The sequence below is a fragment of the Haliotis rubra genome, unplaced genomic scaffold (assembly GCF_003918875.1).
Source record: "Haliotis rubra isolate DU_JTF1 unplaced genomic scaffold, ASM391887v1 Scf184, whole genome shotgun sequence".
Taxonomy (NCBI): domain Eukaryota; kingdom Metazoa; phylum Mollusca; class Gastropoda; order Lepetellida; family Haliotidae; genus Haliotis; species Haliotis rubra.
Window position 1 is genome coordinate 1,328,206 of NW_025765825.1, and position 18,534 is coordinate 1,346,739.

At 39.5% G+C, this 18,534-nt stretch overlaps 1 protein-coding gene across 1 annotated transcript; it reads left to right on the forward strand.

Annotated features, from left to right (window-relative positions):
* The first annotated feature begins 1,274 nt into the window (after positions 1–1,274).
* LOC124273774 (transmembrane prolyl 4-hydroxylase-like) lies at positions 1,275–17,035 on the forward strand. The gene is made up of 9 exons (XM_046709084.1): positions 1,275–1,517; positions 3,092–3,354; positions 7,274–7,355; positions 8,849–9,063; positions 10,003–10,060; positions 10,880–11,013; positions 13,637–13,727; positions 15,189–15,308; positions 15,982–17,035. Exons 4-9 carry the CDS (start codon positions 8,909–8,911, stop codon positions 16,129–16,131), a joined length of 708 nt encoding a protein of 235 aa, XP_046565040.1. The 5' UTR covers positions 1,275–1,517; positions 3,092–3,354; positions 7,274–7,355; positions 8,849–8,908; the 3' UTR covers positions 16,132–17,035.
* Positions 17,036–18,534: the final 1,499 nt, after the last annotated feature.

Sequence of the window (18,534 nt, forward strand, 5' to 3'; positions counted from 1 at the left end):
TTTTTGATGATAAATAGAATCTCACCCTCGTGTCTACTGATATCAATTATATCAACACTCATTGATAAAGGTAAAAATATCCTCGGCAAGCCTCGGATATTTGTAACTTTATCAACTCTAGTTGATATAATTGCTATCAGTAGACACTTGGGTGAGATTCTCTATGTCTTATTGGCCATACTAGATATACTCATGCATACGTGTTAAAAGGTGAGGATCATCCGGTTTGTATCCCTTGTGATGAGAGAATCACGGTCACGCATGTCCTGCTTAACTGTATTGATTTTTTAATTAGTGTCCTCCTTGAGAGGGTATGTAAGTCCCCAAACCTTCAAAGTAAATTTAAACTTACCGGATTTTTAAACGTAGTATCTTTGTTATTTTGAATTATGGCTACATGTTCGTATAATCGCCAGCGGTTGAAGGGATGGTGTAAATCCAACTTGGGTCCATGCAGGTAGAAAGACACTGTAAGTCCCCATGGTCCTTAGTATGGTGATCTACCTTCAGATGTTGGCGATCTACAGCCTGTTTTTATATTGTATCGTCCTCTATAGCTAAAGTGTTTTAGATTTAATTACTAGTTTTAAATTCATATCTGTGTTAGTCTTGTTGTTTTACTGTCCTTCGTTAGCAGGTGTTAATAATTTACTTTTAATCATTATAAATCTATAACTTGATTTAGTCATGATATGGCTGAAATATTGCTGAAGTGACTTTAAATCTTAACTCTCCCACTCCTATTTGTGTAGATCGATGCTCATGCTGTCGATCATTGGATTGTCTGGCCCAGACTCGATTATTTACAGGCCGCTGCAATATAGCTGGAATATTGCTGACCGCGGCGTAAAACTAAACTCACTCACTTACTCACTCTCAGATCTATTTAGGTTCTCACAAACCCAGCGTCTTCCATGAAACATAAAGAAAAACAAATACACCTGTACCAATAGCCAAATAAAAGATCGCGGACAAATGTGTTCATGATTTCAATATCTTTTTCTTCTTTACAAAACTGACATCAAACATCAAGCATAGGACACATCAATGGATATTAAGCATTTTATATTGGTTTTTAATTTGTCTCGTTATCGACAGTCGCTGTTTCAACTGCACTTTTACCAGATTTTACAGCCGCTTAGTTTCTTACCAACATTGTCAACTGCAGCTGTTGTCACAAGTGAGAGTTATCGCCCTTTGTAAACAATGACACGTGTTGCTGTAAGCCCACCGGTGACATTTCAAGGCAGCTACGATATCTGGGCTGTTGCTCGCTCGACTGTAGACAGCCAGTGATAGTTCGGCTGTATTCGGTAGGGTAATGTCACACTGACCCGTCTGTACTGCGAGGCTCTAATCGATAAGCTTCCCATTGCAGGGATTTGTGAACTTGTAGCCAAATGCCTCCCGACACAGAAGTCTTGTGAAAGATCGAATCTGTTGTAAACGTCGCAGATACACATGTGATGACGTATCTTCTGTCACGCTGGAGCTGTCACTTATACGCACCCGTTAAGGTTAGTGTTCAAGGTTCCCGTGACACCCTTCATACACCTACATCATCAGCTGATAATACACATGCATGTGTGATTACTGATCAGATTTTGATTAGATACTTGCGATGAAAATCAATAAACTTTTCTGCTATGATTATTTTCTATGACCTGATAATGTTTTTAAGAGGACATTTTAATAAAAACGATTTATGCCAAATTATCTGAAAGCTGTCATTTCAATTACTAAAAAGCATAAGACTCAGTGCCCTCTATAGTTGCTCACGAAGATCATCTACCTGTGGTCGTTTCCAATTCTAGATGTGCATGTTAGCCAATGCCAAGATGTGAGTGTATTACTTGTGACAGTGTCCATATTCATATCAGAATATCAGACTAACACTGGATCGGGTGGTGAGGCTCGCTGACTTGATTCACACGTCATTGTATCCCTGTTACGTAGATATGCTCATGCTGTTGATCACTGGATTGTCTGGTCCAGACTCGATTATTTACAGACCGCCACCATATAGCTGGAATATTGCTGAATGGTGTTAAACAACAAACCAACCAAAATCATATCAACTATTTCAACTAAATGATAATGACTGTGTTCATGCTATCAACCTCTAGCCCAACCATACTTATTTACTGGTCACTGTCACACATAATATATATAATAACAATATAGGTTGTACATAAAATGCACTCACATATGTTTAGTGGATATCGGATTTACATCAAATTAACTTGTGACTCAGCTACAGCTGGCTGGACTATGTAATTTGATGATTATACTACAATATTCATTGGGAACACATGCCTCATGTTTCACTATATTCAGTATTTAGCTACTGCATGGTTGAACAAGACTGTGTATATCATTATACACAGGTTTGCAATTTTTAACGTTTAATAACCATGAAGAGTTAACAGCCTGAGGTGCCAGTTATGCCCTAGCCAATGTTCCTGAAAGTAATTGGTCTTCAGTAACCCATACTTGTCATAAGATGAGACTAATGGGATCGGGTGGTCAGGCTTGCTCACTTGGTTGACACATGTCATTGTATCCCAATTGCGTAACTTAATGCTTATGCTCTTGATCACTGGATCGTCTGGTCCAGACTCCATTATTTACAGACCGCCGCCATACAGCTGGAATATTGCTGAGTGCGGCGTTAAACAACAACAATCAATCACAATCAACTGAGAGGTAGTATTTTTAATGAAAAATATGTTTTTTCTTGTGTATTGTGTAATCTTTCTTAATTTTGAGGGGCGGTGTGGTAGCCTTGGTGGTTAAAGCGTTGGCTCATCACGCCGAAGACCCGGGTTTGATTCCCCACATGGGCTCAATGTGTGAAGCCCATTTCTGGTGTCCCCCGCCGTGATATTGCTGGAATATTGCTAAAAGCGGTAAAACTAAACTCAGTCAGTCAGTCTTAATTTTGACCAGTAGTACATTGATAGTTCAATCCAACCATGCTGTACTTGAAATGTAGCATATCAGTATATTTTGTTCATCTCATTTTAAAATGTTTGCTGTATTCTGAAATAAGTATCTGAGATATCTATCATATTATAAATATATTTTGTAGGGGCAGAGAGGAGAGATTCAATGAAGCCAGAGAAGTGATCAGGAATGACTGTAAGACAGTCCTTGGGCATCCTCCTGCTATGGACGACCTGCTGCTTGTGGTCAGCAGGATCCCACGCAGGATCCCTCGCAGGAACCCATGTACAGGACCGCTCCTGTGAGAAGGACAACCCGCAGGAATGGGGACACTCCAAGATCAAAGATCATCAATGTTTCGATCAGGAATCTAGAACTGAGCAGCTTACAAGACTTGATCCAGTAAAGGTATCATATTCCTTCTGTTGTTGCAGCCAGCCTAACAATTTGACAAGTGCCACTCTCTCTAGTCTGTGTTTCAACAATAGTTAACAAATCCTGAGACTTTTTACTAGAGTGAGTGAGTGAGTGTGGTTTTACACGCATTTAGCAATATTCCAGCAATATCATTCCGGGGAATACCAGAAACGGGCTTCACACATTGTACCCATGTGGGGAATCGAACCCAGGTCTTTGGCATGCTGAGCGAACGCTTTAACCACTAGGCTACCCCACCGCCCCTTTTTACTTGACCTACCAATGGTGTAAATTGACGTTATTCATCATAAAAAGTCATTTGCTAATGCTTCATCATGGTAAAACCACAGCTGTCATGATAAAACATGTGGGGAATCACAGCTGTCATTTAACCACTACACCTCCCCTTTTTACTTGTTGGTACTTTTCAGTTATGTCATTTGCTAATGCTTCATCATGGTAAAACCACAGCTGTCATGATACACCTTGGTTACATTTAGTCCAAGAAATATAAACTCAAGTACAAAAGAAACGCCACCAACTTTTCAAAATTACCCTGTGAAGAAACCACAAACACTAGAAACATGCAATAAAGTTTATTGAGACGACTGACATAAAAAGTTTTTGATGATTGTCAACAATTATAAATAACGATATGGTACCAATGTTACAGAGGATTCTTTTAACGACACTTCAGCAATTTCATTATCATTTTTTACACATAAACTTCTGCTAAAGAAAAAGTCTATAGCAATGACTATGGTGAACTCTAGTAGCGGTAGTATGGCCTCCTCGCTACTTTCAAGACATGCATAGACCCTTCTACGCATTGATGACGCCAGTCGCCTGACGCCAGCAGGTGGAATGTTCCGCCCATTCTTCTTGGAGGGTGTCAGCGAAGTTCTTGACGGTTTGTTGGGGATGTTGACGGCCTGAACACGACGATCAAGAGCGTCCCACAAGTGCTCGATTGGTGACATGTCAGGGGAGCATGCTGGCCGGAAGAACATTAACGTTGTTTGCTTTGAAGGAAGTTCTGTGTAATTCTTGCCACATGGGGTCTTGCATTGTCATGCTGAAGCAGGATGCCCTGTTGGCGATTGCGCATAAATGGCAGTACTGTGGGGCGAAGAATGTCATCGATATACCCTCTGGCCGCCAGGTTGCCATTGACGATGACCAGTGGCGCGCTCTTTTTGTTCTCCACAAATGCCTCCCCCACACCATCACACTTCCCATTCCATAGGGAACGACCTCCTGAACGCAACAGGCGGCCTGTCGTTCTCCAGTACGACGATAAAACCCGCGTCTTCTGCCATCGTTTCGGGTATAAAGAGAAATCTGCTTTCGTCGCTAAAGAGCACTTCGCTGCCATTGACGTCGCTGCCATCGTCGTGACTTTCGCCAGTTACCCACTCCAGTCGTCTCTGTCGATGTGCCTGGGTCAGCCGCTGTCCCGGAACGGTCTGTAGGCCCTGATGCCAAAAGCTCTAAGCCGCCTGGTCACTGTGTGTCAACTGACACGACGACCTAACGCTAACGCCGCCCGATGACGCCACCGTCAGGGGAAACGGTTGCGCAAAGTGCAATGTGCGCAGGTACCGGTCCTCAAGCGTGGTGTTGTTGTAACCCTGGGTCGGCCAGTTCTGGGTCTATCAGTAGTCTGGCCAGTCTGTCGATATCAGTTGGGCGAGAGTCTGGACACTGTTACGCCGTGACAGCCGAGGGTTTGAGCGACGGTAATCGGTCGAGTGGTGGCCATCTCCAACATTCCCAATGCTCTTTCTCGCTGCTGCTTTCTGTCAATCTCGGCATTCTTCTGGTGTCGCTTTTGAGACAATGATGCTGTGCTTGCCTTCTGCATCGAATTTATACCCCAGTCGAACGAAAAAATTGTATTTTAATGACTAAAAACGTGCATTTCATGTTTTAGTATGTTTTCAGACTTCATACGTTTTTCGACGGCACAATATATTCTTGTTATAATGAGGCATTCTAAAAATGTGGAGAATGTCTTTTATTTGAGATAAAGGTGTCTTTAACAAGTTAGTGAAATTGTTCATGCAATATTTTAAAAGAAGAAATGTTCTTAATGTTCTTAAGCATCCTAAAACACAAGCATAATATTTTTGGATTAACTAAAAAAGCGCTATTCGGCCACGCTTGTATGCTTTTTTCAATATATGTTTATGCTCATCAGTCAGAAACTCAGTGATTACATTCATTACACAGAGGTAATGCCTCGGTTTTATTCATCATATTTTCAGTCATATCTACAGTAAGGGTGAAAACTGGTGTCAGGTCACGAAGCATAGAACCAGATAGACAAGGGTTGGTTGGTTGGTTGGATTATTGTTTACCGCTATGCTCAGCAATATTGCAGCTATATGGCGGCAGTCTGTAAATAATGGAGTCTGGACCAGACAATCCAGTGATCAGCATCATGAGCATCGTTCTGACCACCCGATCCCGTCAGTCACCTCTTACGACAAGCATGGGTGGCTGAAGATCAATTCTAATCTGATCTTCAGGGGTGATAGACAAGAGCTATAGAATACACAGTGCCATTTGGAAAGGGGTTACATGTAACATATGTTGTATTTGTTATTACACTTTTTTGGTAAAGTACAGATTCAGATGCAGTGGCTGAGTGGGTTAGATGGCTGCTTTAAGGAGCCTGAGTGAGTGAGTGAGTTGGGTTTTACGCTTTTAGCAATATTCCAGCAATATCACGGTGGGGAACACCATAAATGGGCTTCACACATTGTGCCCATGTGTGGATTCGAACCTGTGTCGTCAGCGTGACGAGCTGACGCTTTAACCATTAGGCTACCCCACCACCCCTTAAGGAGCCTGACTCTGAGGGTGGGTTTTTTTCAAATCCCGGACTCCAAAAAAAGTACTAGAATCTGTACATCACTGAGAAAGTGTAATGGCAAATGTAACATATTTTAAAGGGATACAGAGTTGCCTATGATTATTGGAGCCAACTAAATGAGAACAAGGGTTTAACAGTCAGTCCTGTGTGTGTGCTACGATCAGTGCTCATCCCATCAACCACTAGCCCAGACTAACTTATTTACAGGCTGCTTCAATACATCTTGAATAACAATGATGTGATATCAAATGCTGCCTCATTGTATGTATACAATATGTGCTTGCTTCTTGTACAGGTTACATAATTTGATAATTTAGGGATGAATTTATTTTTATTTCATAAATATGCTGAAAGTTAGCCAAGGGTCTGGGGATACAATGCTTCACCAAAGAGACATTTGAAATAATGAAAACTGCAGAAAAATGTCTCATGCCAGGTAATTAGAATGTAGTACCAACTGGGAGCACTGGATTGTCTGGTCCAGATTTGATTATTTACAGGCTGCTGCCATATAGCTGGAGTATTGCTGAGTGCAGCATTAAACAACAAACAAACAAACCTGTCTCTTATGCTAAATTAACTCATATTGACAACTACAATTCCATGTCTAACTTATTAATATGCCATCAGGTGGTTTTTTTGAGTGACTTTATGATCGTGACTCAAAACATTTTAATACGAGTGGTGTGAATAGAGTATGTATTTAATATATTCTCTGATAATTGAAAGGTTTCAGTGTACACCAAGCAGACAAAGTTCTAACTCTTTCTGGAAAAAAATCTCCAAAAGGCCTTTGTGGTTCAGAACAAATGCTGTGAAGCATAGTAATGATCTCAGATATCTTGCATTGTTATTGTCATTGAACAGTGAATTTCTCTCCATTTATATGTAACTGCTCAAAAGAAGTTAAGGACCTCCCAAATGTTTCCTGTTACTATGGTTAATCTGTCATGGTGTATGAAAGAATCAAGTGATCCTTAACTACATTTGAGTAGTGTATGTGCTCATAAAGGTACTGGATGTCATTTACAGGTCGGCCATGTTGAATCACTGAATCTGGTGGAGGGCAAAGTTCATGAAAGGATCACTCTGGCTTTGAATCCTTCAGTGTTTGGTATGTAACCATGGTAACATAAGGTCCAACCAAACAATGTGGCTGAAGTCAGAATGATGTTAAGGAGCAGTTTAAAAGTTTGAAGTGAGATAAAACTTTTGAGGCAATATTTGTTCTGACAAAACAAAATAATATTGCAATGCCATGATCTGCTATAAATCTTGGCTCTTACGGAATTGTACAATTAGAGTGCAATTCAGATTTCATGGGAAATGGGATCCGATGATACTCAGCAAGTTTATTGAAGGGTCACTGATGTATTAGGGTATCGAACATGAACATATGTCAACAAGTGTCCATAGGTGGGTAATCATTCGCCTCCGGGTGTAGTGGAAAGTTAGAGCTGCCCCACCGAGAGCGGAAGGTCGCTGGTTTGATCCCCAACGCTTCATACCAAAAAGACGTTAAAATATGGTACTTGTTGGTCCCTGCCTGGCGCTTCGCATTAATGGGTACAACAAGGACTGGTCGGCTCGAGTCAGTATAATGTGTCTGAGTGGGTATTCATGCTTCACTGCGCATGGTATCTCAGTGGGCTGGCACTATGAAACCAGCTGTCTGGGCTAGTACAAGCAGCCGCGACATACACACGCGATGCACGCCGCCATGTGAGCTAAATATTCTCAAGCATGACGTTAAGCAATTTCACCTCACCTCACCATAGGTGGGAATGTGTTGGTAATGCGATAAACACTTGGAGAATATGTTGCAATTGCCGTCAAACTGACTAGATGATTTTACAAAATTGTAAGCAAAGTCGAAACGCTGGGTTTTCTGTTTATATGATCTGTGAGACAATCAATGACAACTTCTCTCCCCCATCTCCATAATCCATAATTGTTAAGCATAAGTTTTTAATATATTTATGTACAAAATTCCGGACCCCCACTAGTACATGTGTACAAAATTGATGACCCTCTATATACGCCCCAGAACAAAATAGGTGACCCACTATACTTAGAACAAAAATAGGGTGACCCATCTTAAAAAATCATCATCCCCCATCTCTCTTGACATAACATAGGCGGATCTCTCCTGTCTCCTTCCCTCCCCACCCCCTTTTGTCCTGAAAGTTTATTAAATGACCATTGAAACTCTCGTGAACACGGTTGTAAATGAACTTTGCACCCACCTTTCTTAAAACACTGTGCCTGCCCCTGCACAAACTTTGAATGGTTCCTAAGTAAGTTCTATTGCAAATTTGAACTTTCAAATTCTTTCAAAAACAGTCATTTTTGACACAGTTATACCAAATTCAAAGGTGCCACTACTTTTAGTATGTTATAACCATAGTTTGTTATACACGTGTTAATTACAGTATACAGCAAGCGACCAGGACCCCAAAATATCCATCAGTTTCGTTATAAGTGTGTTCATTATAGTTTACTGTACATATGTCTACTTATGAGACAACTATGGGTTTCAGTTCATTTTGGAAAAATAGCTGTGATTTCAATCCTGCATCATATTTCAGAGTTATCTCCCTTACACAGAAATCCCTGACTTCATGACCTCCTCGGAGTGCCGCTACATCCGACAGATTGCCATAAGCAATGGCCTCAAGGCAAGCGGAGTCTTCTCGGCAGCTGAACAGAATCCTACAGAGTCTCCTGACTCTGTCCGAGACCTGCGCCGACGTTGCTCGAGTTAGTATGCAGACATACGTACACCTAGATCACGACCCAATCTTGATGGGAATCAGAGAGAGGTAAAACACACCAGTTCTTTAACTGGCCATATATCATTTGGGACACTCACAAAAAAATGTGTGCTTCTGGTTTTCCTTACTGACCATAATGCCCCATGACTGTCTCCCTGCATTCTCTCATTATTTTATATGTCACTAAATTTGTTGTACTTCTCTAAGCAATACATAATCTCAGTTTGAAAGTAGGCATTTGTTGACATACAAATATATTTTTAAAGCAAAATAATAAGTTAAAAAAAACAAGACTAAGGAAGACCTGACAGAACCATGTAATACATCTTTGGCCTTAATGTTTTGCTGTGTTTTATAAATGCTTATATAAATCCTCACTTTAAACACCCTCTCTTGGGTGTGTTTATTGTCATCAAATACCTAAAAATACAAAGAAAGTCACTGCAAGTGGTGTGTTCTTGCTTTACTTGGTGAAACACACCACGTACAAAATCCCTCCAGTAGGGTCACTGCTTCATTAGAATCACATCCATCAATAACTGTTATATTGATATGCTTGTGGCAGTTTATAAAAAAAAACAATTTTAAAAATCATAATAATATGAATAGCTTCCCACTTTTAAGAAATGCTGATGAGAACCTAATGTTGAAAATGTATTGAACTCAAAAGAAATTAACAAAAGCTTCTACACTGTAGAAAGAACTTGTAGTATGAACCTGCTGAGTTGTGTCTCATATGCTGTGAAATATTCCCCATGGACCTTTTTCTAACCACAAATATGCCCAGGTACCATTCTCCAAACACAAACATATCAGAGGGTATACGTACTTTAGCCTGACAACATGTTGGTAACATTTTGATGCAACTCTCTACAACAACCTAAAAACCGTAACTTTGACTGTAACTGGCCTACTGTTGAATGCAGTGTTATGTATTCTTCAACCATCAGAACACTAGTGGAACATCGATGTTATTCTATCTTGCAGGCTGTCTGCAGTCACACAACTTTCTCTCCGCTTCTTTGATGACAGTGAGGGGCTACAGGTAATGTTGTTAGTAGTCTATCATTATTTCATAGGTGTCCTCTATTAGGCCCTTCAAATTGAGAATTGAACCCAAAATATGATTATTCAAAAAAGGCATCAAAGCTGCAAGTATTTACTGAATTACATGGGAAACGATGCTGAAAGAAGTTAGATAGCCAGGAGTAACGATGACTCACTAAAAACCCTAACTTTGCAAAGATCTTCAAATCTTAAAAATAGTAAAGTAGGATTAATCAAGGTTATCACTGCCGTTGATTGCAGACTGCAGATTTTATTGCAACTGGGTGACAAATCTCAAAGTCATTTTTCTGAATTCGATGGATTTTTTAAAAGAAACTTTATAGTGGGTACATTCTTGAGAAACCTTGAACCTAGCTCCATGAGTTCAAGAGGGATGGCATTGGCTCACAGATGTATATGAATCAGTGCCATTTCATTAACTCAAAAAGCAACTTCTTTTGTGTCTATCATGCCATGAAACAAAAAATAATTAGGCCACACCCTCCTTTTTCCTGATTGGCTTAACAACTGGGTCGACAGGACTTATGTGGCGCTTTGGCACTACTAAACGATGTCGAAGATATAATGTTTGTGTCAAAGTTTTGTTTTTATGTGTCTGCAAAGTTTATATTGTTGACATACATGTATATATATATAAGAACTGACTTCAATATATTTTTGTGTTTCTGGAGTCATAAAAGTAAAAACTGTAAGTAAAAAACATATGCGCACATTTCACAAATCCATTGCTAATTTTAAAGCCCATAGACAAACATTATTGACATAAAATCTTGAAGGGATACTGTTCTGTTGTCAGGTGGTGAGGTACGACGTGGGGGGACACTACCACGCTCATGTGGACTCGGGCCCGGAGATGGCTCATGGACTGCCGTGTTGTCACCAGAGTCGAGACTGCTACCCTGCTACATCACAGTGCTGCCAGCTGTGTCGGTGAGGTTACCATGGTTACCTTGGAGTGTACTTTGTGTTAAATGGGGCGCCCGTTTACACTTTCCTCAACAGATGATGTAGAAGGATGAATTCCAGGATTAGGTCAAAACTGTAACATTTTTCATTGTATACATTATTTTTGGTGATATAATCAATAAGGGTACTTACATATGTAATTTGAAAAATGGAGATTTGAATACTTAACTCTGAATGTTGTTATAGGTTTTTAGTCATGATTTAGTTTAGAAGAATGTTGCAACATCATAGTTATACCAAGGAATTGTCTCTGTCCATCCATCTGAAGACATTTTTGTTCAACCAATAACTTGAAAACTGTTGGTACAAATTGTTTGACACCAAGATATCTCCAATTCTGCTGTACTCATCTGAGATATAGGGTTCTGCTTACCAGGAATCTTTAGAGAAATTGCATGCGTCATACTTCAAGAGATGTTTAGGAGTTGTTAATTTTGCGGCAAATAAAGCGATTCTTGGAGAAACTGGGCATTACACCATGCATATTTGTGGCGAATGTAAAGTAACTAAATATTGGCTTCGTCTCATCCACGGAGATATCCACACAATTGTTATTTAATGTTGAAACAATTGGACGAGGATGGAAGACACACCTGGGAGTCTAATGTACAAAGTTTATTGTTTGTAACTGGATATTCCTATGTATGGCTGGTTAAAGATGTTGGTGATCCGAAACAGTTTCTTTACATGTTCAAGCAGCACCTCATTGATATATACTTACAAGACTGGCATTATTCAATCAATAATAATTTTTTCTTGAGCACTATAAACAAGTGAAGTTATCCCTTCTACAACCGGAAATATATATAACATCGCTAAAGGATGGAGACCTGAGAAGAGCTTTCTGTAAAATGAGAATATCACTCCACGATTTTGCTATAAACAGGAAAAGGCGTGAGAATGGTGTAAGTCACTTAAATACAATCTGTCCTCATTGTTATTGTGGTAGGGAAGATGACCTTCATGTACTACTTGTTGGTAGCAAATATTCATCTCTAAAGACTTGATTTTTGCCAAACAATTCTGTCGTTGCTACTCAAAGTATGAAACCTTTGTTGAATAGTACAAATATGAACGTTATTAAATCTGTTGCATTATATCTAAAAAATGTATTTAATACCAAGTCCCACACGTGGCCAAATTGTATTCTGTCGTGTTGTACATTAGGCCATGTGGCCAAAGTACTGAATAAACTACATGACAAACCTGCTGGTTGGATTGATTTCCATTTTGGGGACCCACTCTTTTTGTCTGATGAACCCCATTCATCAAATCAACTGGATAGAGTTCATAATACTGGCAACCAACCAACCTGACTTAACCAAATGAAAATTGACCGAATCCTGAATGGTACTCAACCCAACAAAAATACTAGAATCGCTGCTTTACTGAGAAAATGTAATCCCATATATAACATATGTCACATTTGACCACTTTCTAAATGGCAGTGGAATATGTCTAAACCGGCGCTCACCGGGACTGAAGAAATAAACTGGTGTAGACAACATGCCGGATTGTAGAGCTGACACGGTTACCTCAGACTAGAACTGGGCTCATGTTCACTTAATAACATAAACATGATACATCACATTTTGGTTTGTTTCTTCTCAGTTGGCTGCTGTATGCTCATAATCCCTTGTTATTTCAACTAGTGCTGGGAATTGGTTAAAATCTCATAATTGGTGATTGGTTCATTACAACCGATCAATCATCGACAATAATTGGTTAGCAAATTTTCCTGGTTATGTTTCTTAATGCACAAAACATAAAGAAAAAACATGTAGTTCTTTCTGTTTTTTTAGGGGCAAATTGCACATCTTTACAGGATGACTGATGTGTTAGGAACATAAATTACGTGGACTCTTTAAGATAATTTCAATCATGACTTGGAACAAGCTAGTAGTGCGTATGAAATGTAACAGACAAAACCAACCTTGTGAAAAATATTGTTAATGCAAACAAGTGTTCCAAAATTGTTTGTGTTCGATTATGAGAAAACATGATTGATTGCTTGGTCGTTTAGTCAATGCAACCAATCTTCGATTATTTCAATTAATCAGACCACCACTAATTTCAACGCAGGATTAACTGCTGACAAGACACATCCAACCGACAGATTAGACAGCGCTGATGACATTTTTGGGTGGCTCATTTCATGCCTAACCTGCTCAGCCACTGCAGCCTCCACAAAAATGAAAGTCGGACAACTGGTACTCTAGACCACAGACTTTGTGTACCCTCTGATAACTGTTGATTGGCACGGCTCCCATGGCCGAAAGCTAAGAATACACAATGCCATTTAGAAAGTGGTCAAATGTAACATATGTTATATTTTGGATTACACTTTCTTAGTAAAATACAGATTCTAGTACTTTTGTTGGGTTGAATCCCATCCGGGATTGACAACACCACACCCTCAGAGTCAGGCACCTAATCGCCAGCACACAAAGTCAGCTGCCTAACCTGCTCAGCCACCACGACTTTGACAAAAAATGTCGGACAACTGTATTCATAGCGTTCTCAATTGGTTGCCGCACTATAAGAATGAATGTTCAATGTTATTCTGATGATTGTTGTTGAGTTTCAGGTATGTGACGGTGCTGTTGTACTTAAACCAGGTAGAAGAGGGAGGGGAGACTGTCTTCCCTGTTGCAGACCAGGACGATGAAGCTTTAAGTGTCAGTACCAATATTACAGTCTTATATATAGAGGATATTATATGAGTGCCCATGTCATACTATGTTTACGACACGAGTGCTTAAATTTTGGTATTTCCCGAGCGAGCGCGAGGGATATACCGATATTTAGGCATGAGTGTCGTAAACATAGTATGATATGGGCATGAATATAATATTCTGTTTATTACCGAAGTCGTCAAATTGAGGAAAATAAACCAAAATCCACTTTCAAACATAGGCTGGCTATGCAACGTCACAGAAGAAACGTGACGTCATAGCATTGTTCATGACGTCACGTCACCATGACAAAGTGATATATTGCCCTAGAGCATCGTATGAAAAATATGAACCCTGATATGTTCGCCCTCGTAGGTAATAAACCTTTGTAATGCCTGACTGCACCTTTTTCCTAGATGAGCCTGAAAAAAGAACACAAGGGCCAAAAACAATCTCATAGGAAGAACATGATGTATTTGTATATCAGATTGTGAATCTTTTTTCCTTTTGTCCATATATTCTGCAAATTTAAATCTCATAGTTTTTCATTAACTACAAGTAGGTTATTTTTCATGAAAATGTCCAGCACCCTCCACTTCCGTAATGGAGCGATTGATTCCTCAAGATAAACCTGAACATAACTTGCATAACATTCGCCTCAAAGTCAAGGGAACAATGTAACACTGATGTGAATGCAATTTACAGTATCTACCCTCATGGGAAGTCAGTACACAACTTGTCCTCAGCACCCCACTGCTTGCTGGGAAAGGTGACCAAATTGGACTCTTAATGTAGATCTGGGTTAGAACTGGTCTTCAGTAATCCCAGGCTAAATGTCGTTAGGGACAACTGTTCTTCAGTAATCCATGCTTGTTATAAGCAGTGACTACTAGAATCAATGGTAACGCTAACTAACTGACTTCATAAATGCATATATCGATGCTCATGATGTCAATCTCTGGATTATTTATTCGCCACTATGAAACAGCTGGCATTAAACAACAAACACAGTATCAACATTCTTTATTGTCCTTTTTATATTTCGGCAGTAAGGCCAAAAGGTTTGTATATCTTGGTTCTCGGTTTCATGTCCTTGCATAAAGTGGCCCATGAGATATAAGTCAGCCCTCTTCTGTCGGTAATATGATCTTCACTCCTGGCTGACGTCTTGTGTGTTCAAAGTCCATATCAGTGTTAAGTAGGGCATTCACATTAACCTTTGCATATTAGCTTGTGTTAATAATGTATGTCTCGAAGATTTTGTACACGCAATGTTTTTGTGGCAAAAATGTAAGTTTTTGCATTCAGATGAAAAATTATTTTTCAGATTCAATTTCAATCTTCCTTAGTGCAGAGTCTACAGAATTTATTAACTTAAATAATTTTGTGTCGTAAAACTCATGACTGATGCAATATCTTATTGAAGTGTTATTAAGACATTAATTGTTTTGTTTTTCATTCCAGAATTTATTGTCCAGACGTGAAAACTTTAACCTGAGTCAGAACTGCCATAATTCATCAGTTGTCATCAAGCCACGAGAGGGGACGGCCATCATGTGGTACAACAACCACCTAGATATGGAGGTCAGGTCATGTTCTGTCGGACGTAATGATGCTGGCTCAGATTTGCCTACTTATATCTGTGACAGTGTTATTTGTTAAGCTCACCTGAACCTTTTGTTTTCTGTCATCCGTTTGTCTGTGTGTCTGTCAGGCAGGAAGGACTATTATAAGTAACACCTTGATTGATCATGTGATGTTCTGAACATGTAAATGCCCTGCTATGCACATGTTTATGGGTTTTTCTTTGTTCACTGGCCATTAGCCTACAGAACTGACATTTCTTCATATGAAGTTAATAATATCTCTAGGTCTATGTTTATAACAAACATTCCAGCAACATGATGAACTAGAAATGATTGTACCCATGTGAAACTGGTCTTTGTTTGGGGTCTCCACCACTTGTGGTCTAGAACTTTGTTTGGTTATGTCAAATTTAAAAGTAATGGTTCCTAATAGTTTGATAATACAAGAGTTTTATTTACTTCATCTTCATCTCCACTCCACTGTGGTTTAATGAAGCTGGCACACTGGGCAATTTCTTTGAGTGACGTTTTAGGAGTTGGGAAGTACGATAATGACAAATGTTTTGGATAACAACTTCTCCTACACTTAGTGAGTGTGATGTTTCAATATAGATTCTTGTACCATTGTCAATTCTTGACTGAATTGAAATACTCCATCTGTGGTATTGCAGACTGGATGGATTGGTGACCTTGACCCCTTCTCGTATCATGGAGGATGCGACGTATTACGTGGGGAAAAATGGATTGCCAACTGTTGGGTGTCAGCGAGTAGGTTCTCTGACAGACACAAACCAAGCATCTACGCCAGTCGCTGGAACTGAAGTCAAGTGTATCATATCGGGAAGGATGACGATATATAGATGAACAACTTCTTTATTACAGTGAGAGCGACGTTTCGGTGTAGGTTCTAACACTGTTTTCAAGCAAGCATATATCATATCAGTCTGCTCACCAGTATATGTTTCCATTTATGATTTTTGGTTTTTGATGCCAGAAGTATTATTTCAGTGAAACATATTTTGTCAAGTGCCAAATTATTTTTGAATGATGGTAGTTCATTTTTAACTTCCAAGATATTGTATTGCAAGTAATATATCGGAATGAAGTGTCCTGGATCTCATGCAACATAGTCTTGGTCACGCTACTTCCTGTCGCACATCTGTGATAAAATATCGGCATTTAGATCACCAGGCTTTGTGGAACAGTGCTGATAAATGTTTTCTGTGATCAACTTGTCCCAACTGATAAAATCAAATATTTATTTCATTTTCATATGTAAAGATGATGTTTAGGTTTAACCTGAAGAGGCCACAGTGCTGTGTGAATAATCATAACATGAATGCATTTTGAGCTTGATCCCAACTGTGGATAAGGTCAGTAATATATCATTTGTTGCAAGCTGTTAGGGGTATAAAATATATTACTATCATCTGATCATTGTTTGTAATAGTTATCAAGCTGAGTGTGCTGAAACGGCATTGCGTCAGTATTTTTTATTAATCCAAGTAAGTTAATCTTGTTGTTTTGTAACAGTACTTTCATAGACCTTACTTTTTTAATGTTTCACTTTGTTGTACGTGTTTTTGAGACATTACCACAAGCTTCTGAAACATTCTGTATCATCGGTCATAATGTCCACCATCCTCGATAATCTCCTGGGTATATGTTCTGATTAATCTCTACTAGTACCCTGGATGCATCTACGGATCGGCCCGTTAATTTTATTACCTCCCTTTGCTGGCTTTTTATCCAATCAGGTGTCTACGAGGGGAAATTGAGTGTACCAATCACAAGGCTTCTATCATAACTCACTTTGGCTTCATCTTTAACCGATTACACTTGGCAACGCAATTGTTGCACAGGTACTCTGAAAGAGGTATAAGGAGTTTCTTGCATATATTTTTTTAAGGTTTCAGAATTGTCAATTTGTCTGTATGATTTTAAATCTGAGTCACAAAGCGAGCAAACCTTCTCGGCTGCGGCTGCTGTTGACACTGGCAACCTCGGTAGTAAGGGCTTATCTGATTGGCTACTGTGAGAGGGCGAACCCAGCAAAGGGAGGTAATAAAATTATCGGGTCGAGCCATAGATGCATCCAGGGTACTCGTGGAGATTTATTGGAACGTATACCCTGTTGAGTATCTAGGATGAATGTCCATGTGTGTTCAATATGTCATGTTCTGGATGCTGTGATTGACCATCACCTTGTTGGAATGCTTCACTGGGCTTGTGTGATGTTTTCCAAAGTCAATTTGAAGCATGAACTTGTATGCCATGTAATAACCCCATGTATATAGGTCCCATCCACATGAAGATCAAGGATAGAAATGGGTGCTCTGGCCTACTAATTGGGTTAATTCATATCATCGTTTCCTGACTGTGTTGACAGATACTCATGTCAATCACTGGATTGTCTGGTCCAGACACGGTTATTTACAGACAGCTATCGCATAGCTGAAAATTGTTGTGTGTTGAGTAACAAAAACACAAAACCAAAAAAAATGGTATCTGTTGGTTGCTGGTTTCGAATATCTGATTTGTTAAGATTCTTGGTGATTTTGTGCAATACCTTCACAATATATGTGAAATCAGTTGCTCAGTACATGTACAATAAATGGACAAAATCTGCACAGTACCTATGTAATAGCTGCACAATAAGTGAAAAAAACTGCACCTTACCTGTATAAAACCTATGCAAGACCTGCACAATAACAGCAAATTAACAGCACAGAACTTACACAATAGCTGCACAATACCCACACATTGCCTGCACAGTACCTATACAATACCTGTGACAATACCTACACAATACTTGTGACTTGGTTGACACAACAGCCAAATTGCGTAGATCGATGTTCATGGCTGATCACTGGATTGTCTGGTGCAGACTTGATTATTTACAGACAGCCGCCATATAGCTGGAATATTGCTTCGTGTGGCGTAAAACTAAGGATTCTCAGGTTTCCACACGCTGTAACCACTGACAACCTGCACACACCTTCCCAACTGCATGGCTTTCCTCCCTTGTCAGACTCAAAAACTGACGTTTAGAACCAGTCACTCAAATACATATCCCAAATGGCATGTAGACCCTGGAACAGCCAAAGTAAATGTTTGGATTCCATGTAAAAATTGTCAATACTGAAGAGGAAAGTAACATTTTATTCAGCAAACAAATATCGCAGATCCAAGTTCTGTTTATACTTTGTTCCTCCATTAAGCTG